The sequence below is a fragment of the Amblyomma maculatum genome, chromosome 1, assembly GCF_055883805.1.
Source record: "Amblyomma maculatum isolate TAMU_Amacu chromosome 1, ASM5588380v1, whole genome shotgun sequence".
Lineage (NCBI taxonomy): Eukaryota > Metazoa > Arthropoda > Arachnida > Ixodida > Ixodidae > Amblyomma > Amblyomma maculatum.
The window spans coordinates 3,863,291-3,869,353 of NC_139344.1; the positions used below are offsets into that span (position 1 = coordinate 3,863,291).

Sequence of the window (6,063 nt, forward strand, 5' to 3'; positions counted from 1 at the left end):
TTTTGAGCTTTTTTTGTCTCTGCAGGTTGCTGGAATCTTGTCTGTCTTAAAGACCCCTGGAAAAGGCAGAACCTGGAGCTTACGATAAGCCATTGAATTTAGCTCATCAGACAATGCCTTGAGTGTGCATTAGATTTTATATATCTATGCAAGTTATAAAAAAATATTTTTATGACGAACCTTCTGGGCGGATGGTTCCAGTGAGTTTACACCAGTGCATATGCATGCATGTCTGTAACTTAACTTTTTTTTTGCCAGTGTAGGTTGTTTGGAATTTACTTTTGCAGAAGACCCTTCAAAAAAGGTTTCTCAAATCCATATTGTCAACAAGTTTATTTTCTGTTTGCTTTTACTTTTGTAGATGGAGTGCAATAAAAATTCGGATTGGAGAAGCATGTGTTCTTCATACATTCAGCATGTGCATTCACTATTGAGTGTAGCGATTTGTAGTTTGTGCTCATTGTCCTCAATTCTGCATGTGAGATCACACAATAGTCTGCTTTGAGAGCATTTTTTTCTAAATTTTAAATACATTTAACTGGGGAGAGGGTGAATTGTTGAAGGCTTGCATTTTCTACAGCACTATAAGAAACAGCTAGAGATGGCACATAATCGGTGGGGTGTTAAAATTGAATATTCTATAAAAAAATTAAAATTTTAATTCTCTTCAGCCCAACTGATTTTTCGCCATCTCTAGCTGTGTCTTATTGCGTTGTACAAAGTGCAAGCCTTCATCAATTCGCCTTCTCCCTAGTTAACTGTGTCATTTCATTAAATTTAGAAAAAAATGCTCTCAAAGCCGATCACTGTGACCTCACATGCAGAATTGAGGACAATGAGCACAAACTGCACATTGTTACACATCTAAAACAAGAATAGAAACGTTCTAGCCAAGAGGGTTTAAAGATGTCTATTAGCACAGCTATAGCAGAGCTACAGCTAGAAGCAATGTCTAGAATAAGTATAAAAATTTTCTAGGAGAGAAGTTTTCAAGACTTCTACTGGCGTAGCGTTAGCAGAGCTAAATCGGAGCTACAGGAAGGCTTGTAGCTCTTGGGTCTACAGAACGTCTCAAATGAGTCTTCTTTTAGAAGTGCCCATTTCTTGGCCTAGACATTCTAGATGTCAATTAGCTCTTTTTGTGTTTCATGGGAAGTTATTCGACCACGAAAAGCCACAATGATGCTACGTTCGAATACAACGAATGGAGGATCCGAGGGCGAGGTATCACGACCGGCTCACTCGACGAACGACGAGAGCGTACAGAAGGAAGGCGAGACGCAGCCCAACGTCGAAAGGGGATCCATGAACGCTGCAACGGCAAGCAGCCACAACATAGAAAGCCCCAACGAAGCAGTGCCCGTTCCCAGTGCCTTCGACTTCCAGGCGCTGATGCAGGCTGCGATCCTGACGGCGGTACGAGAGGCATTGCAGGGAGCAGCCCAGCTAATGCAATCGTCTCAATCGCCACCACACCACCCGTCAGCAGGTGCATCGTGCATCGCGGATGGACGATTGGCGACGGCGAGCGCGCAACTAGTGCCAATATTCAACCCATCTTTGCATGGTCAGCCAATGGTCGAGACGTGGCTGAACAAAGTGGACAATCTGGCTGCAGCCTACAGTTGGAGCGACCAGCAGACCACTTGCTTCGCGCTCACGAAGCTCCAGGGCGTCGCAAAAACGTGGTATGATGGGCTCACAGATGTCCAACGAACTTGGGCCGACTGGAAAGCTGAATTGAAGAGGGCGTTTCCTTCGGCATCCAGTTTCCAACGCACATTCGGGGACATGGAATCACGAACGAAGGAGCGACACGAAAGTGTCGAAGCATACTTCTACGACAAGCTGGCTAAAGCAAGGCGCTGCAACATCGGTGAAGCGGCTTGTATCGAGTACGTCATCACTGGACTCAACGACGAAGATCTTGTGCAGACCCTCAGCGGTCGAGACTACGCAAGCCCAGATGAGTTGCTCCAGTGCATGAAACGGCTCTGCGACAGAACGGACACCATGAAGCAGACGAGACCTAAGACGCTCTATCAGCCGTTGGATGCTCGACATTCACACCGCATCCAAGAGGGCAACGACTGCGTAGCGGCAACTGCTCAACGTCCACCTCGCACCAGAGGCGAATCGGCAAAGGCATCCGGACGGAAATACAACGAAAAAGGCGAGCCACTTTGTCTTAATTGCTTTCATACGGAAATTTTTCGGCAGCATGCCCAAAACCTCAACGCAAACCGCGATGCACAAATTGTGGAAATTCGGGCCACGAGTCCAAAAATTTGCTATTCGAAGGAAAGCTTGACAACTAGCAACGGGACGAAACCAGCTGTCCTTGCGCAAGAGAGCAACGATACAGTGGGCAGCATGGTGCCAAATCAGAAGTATTTCATGAGTGCCAACGTGAACGAGAAGCCGATTAAGGCATACGTTGACATGGGAAGCCAGTGCATAACGATGCTGGAGAGCGAAGCAGAAAAGTTGAAATTCTCATACGAACCTCTGAGCCGTCCCTTTACGATCAGCGGGTACGGATCGGGAACAACGACGCCAATGGGCAGTTTTGAAGCAAAACTGACGGTGGACCAGGCTACAGCCGACGTCCAGATCCACATTGTCTGGGACGATGTACAAGCTGTCCCACTGCTTGTTGGGCAACCCTTTACCGGACAGCCGCACACAACGGTGGTGCGCCGCAAAAATACAGTGCGAATTTTCGAGGAGCATGTCGAGTTGGAGGATGAGGACGGGACTCCGGCCAACTTAGGTGTACCAGCCCTACCACCGCGCCGAGTGAACTTGAGGGCAAAGTAGGCTGTTGTCATACCTCCGAATTACGTCGGCTTTGTTGCACTGAGCAGTGACGTTACTCTCAGTGACATCTTCGCCCACGGAAAGCTGTGCGAGCCACGCGGCCAATACGTACCAAGCTGTGTGCTGAGGGAAAGCGAAGGGTGCGAGCTATGCCTACCTGTAGCGAATGTCTCAGTCTCCGCTGATCATCGCGCAAAACGAAAAAATCGCAAGGGGAACATTGTGCATGGAAGAAGAATATTCGGAACCCTTGATTCTCGTAAGCTGCAACAAAAAAAAGCTGGCAAAGGCAATCGCTGGAGCTTCAATGCGTCATGTTGATGCCCTCAGCAGGGCGCCTACCTCGGAAGCAGAAGAGATTGATGTTGCAAGAAGCATTAATATCTTTATGACGGAGCTCACCGACGACGACTGGTTGACGCTTGCACAGAAAACGGACCCAACGTTACAGTCTATCGCAGACACCTTGAGGGGATCGTCGAAGACAAAAGAAGCGCACCGCACAAGAAAGGAGTATGCCCTGATAGAAGGGATGCTTTTCAGGAGATTATGCAACAAAATTCACGTGAAGAACGCAATGTGCACACCTAGGGCCAACGGGCAGGTCGAGAGGTACAACCGAATGATAACGCCCGCCATTGCCAGTCTATCAAAACGAGGCGACGGAAAGGACTGGGACGAAACTCTAATGCAGGAGGAATGGGGAATCAACAACACCGTAAATCGAGCTACGAAAGCGAGGCCATTCAGTCTGCTTTTCAACTTTCACCCACGAAACGTGACAGGAGACCCAGTTGATGACGCCATCGCACTGGAGCTTGACGCCAGCCTACTTAAGCTACGGGAGACGGCAATTGACAATATTCGTCAGGACCAGAAGAAACAGAGAGAGAGTTTCAACAAGCTACGAAAGACAGCGCCCAGCTACCAACAAGGCGACATGGTGTTGATCGAGAGGGAGCCAGTTTCAAAGGGAGAGTCGCGCAAGCTGTGCCCAAAGTACAGGGGACCGTACATGGTCGTGGAAACGCTTACCAACGACCGATACAAAGTGCAAGACTTCCCCAAAGTACAGCGTACGCGGCGATTCTACGAAGGCGTCGTGGCGGCGGACCGGATGAAGCGCTTCACATTGGGAGCCGCGGCCAGCGGCGATTCCTATTCAGAAGAAACCGAAAGCGACGAGGGCCAAGCGGCCTACGTGTAAGAAAAAAAAAGAGAAAACGCAAGACCCCATTCCAACCGAGGGCGGTTGAAAAGAAAAGGATGACCGAATGTTGTCGACGACGCCACGCACTTTCGGCCCACGGACGGAATTCGCGCAGACCCTCTCCGGGGTCCTGCCTCGGACTCGGCGGGGGATGCTCTGCTCCGCACTGCGAAGTAGCTTTCGGGTTACTCGACCATTCCGACCCCGGACATCTGGTGGGAGAGGGTGTGCGGAGAGGGACCGAGTGCACCGTGCCGCCACCGAAACGGACCCTTTTCGGGCAGTGTGTGTTCTGCACACCGTGGGAGCGAGTGTTGTAAACGACGGGACAATAAATCTGTTCCGTTGTTTTGTTTTTGATGACTGTGTCGACTACACCGGGATGCGAATCTGGCTGCCTTTTTTGCTTCCGCCGGCGGCTGGAATTGTGGTGCAGGCGTCACAAACACTATCCTGTCCAACGAAACGTTGCGGGCAGTTTCCAGAAGCTCGTGACCTAGGGAGACCAGGGCAGGGGTTTGGCCTAGGCAAAGGCGGGGAAAGGTCTGTAGCCAAACGTCACTTCGGCCCATCCACCATTGAAGCTCTGTAGGTGGATGAGGTGACCGAATCTGACGAGCTTTCTAATGATCGATGCCTACAGTTTCTTGCGTTGCGGGAGCACACGATCCCCGATAGCTGTCTTTCTGCAGCGAGGGCCAGCTGCCTTCTGAAGACGATTTTCTGCTGCTTTTCGAAGCCGGCTGAGTCTTAAGTCCAGCCCTATCTGCCCAGTGGCCACTACTGCGCTATGACCCAGGGCGTGCACGACACTCTCGTGGGCTGCGTCGCTGCATTCTTCAGCATAAAATGAGGAAAGGGCAGCCAAAAGAACCTCTTCTGCAGTCCTGCTAGTGTGCTTCCCTTCTGGCGCATCTTTCAGATGCTACCGAATTAGTAAAGTTCGCAATGCAGCCATTGTAACAATATGGAAAGGTGTGCTGTATTTAGCTGGAACTCTCAAAAAGCTCCAATGTGGCCGAGCTAACCTTCTGAACACCTCATCCATGTAACAAAAGGTGTCTATGAAGGAGGATCCCACAATGCTGCATTCAGCCAGGCTTTTTCCAGCAGTGGGCTCAAAGAAAATACCTCTGGACAATGCTGGTCAGATGACAGCACTGACGGCATGTTGGCGTTCGAATTTGCGTCTGTATGTCGCAAGTTCGACGTGCTGGGTTTCGTGACTGAAAGCGTCGTTGGGAAACGACATGTTGCGAGAGGGCTTTCGTTAGAAAGCACCGCAATGATGACGATGATGATGGTCATGTGGCTATTCCTTTGCCAAGGCTGTTGCCAATGTTCATTGTTAGACATGGAAACTTGAGCGGTGATCGGGCGTTCAACGCCATTTACGCAAAACACTTCACCACCCATATAAACTTAAACACAACACACCACTCACACCACACATCTGAACATTTTTATCACACTTAACACTTTTCTTCCGATGCGACGCTAAAATGCAGCGCTCATTACGGATATGGTGGCCCGGGTATCATCTAAAGCCATTACAGGCACACCATGAACTAAAACATGGCCTTTGTTCCGTAACATATTAAGAGGCGGGGGGATCTCTTCCAGCAGGGAACGACCAGCAACCTCATCCCCATCGATCGCACTGATCAGGTTTCCAGCGGCGAACCCAGGCCGATGGAGAACGGCACGCTCGGGAAGCTGGAGGTGACATCATGCTTCTGTTCGATGCCGTTGAACGATTCCGGAACTGCGCATGCCATGGGCCTCCGGAATCAGGAGGGTAGCGCGAATATAAAGAAGAGCCAGGATTGTAATCCTGCTGCTCGGGGTAGTTCACGGAGCCGTAAGGTGATTCTTGGCAGCGAAGACTCGACCGTGAGTTGTGGCCAGGTTGGCTGCAGCGGTAGCCCACAGGAGTAATCGCAACTCAGAGCGTCCCGTCGACAGTTGTCATACCGAATATGTCTCGGCTGGTAGTAGCGGGTCTGTTGCCTTGGGGGTGCCCTCGATGTGTT

The 6,063-nt window shown here is 50.2% G+C and overlaps 1 protein-coding gene across 1 annotated transcript; it reads left to right on the top strand.

Annotated features, from left to right (window-relative positions):
- Positions 1 to 3,397: 3,397 nt before the first annotated feature.
- LOC146201508 (uncharacterized) lies at positions 3,398 to 4,027 on the top strand. Its single transcript, XM_084598318.1, has one exon. It carries the CDS (start codon positions 3,398 to 3,400, stop codon positions 4,025 to 4,027), a length of 630 nt encoding a protein of 209 aa, XP_084454444.1.
- Positions 4,028 to 6,063: the final 2,036 nt, after the last annotated feature.

What these genes read in the sequence shown, in the direction of transcription:
- LOC146201508 (XM_084598318.1), top strand. Translation starts at nt 3,398, where the DNA reads ATGTGCACACCTAGGGCCAACGGGCAGGTCGAGAGGTACAACCGAATG.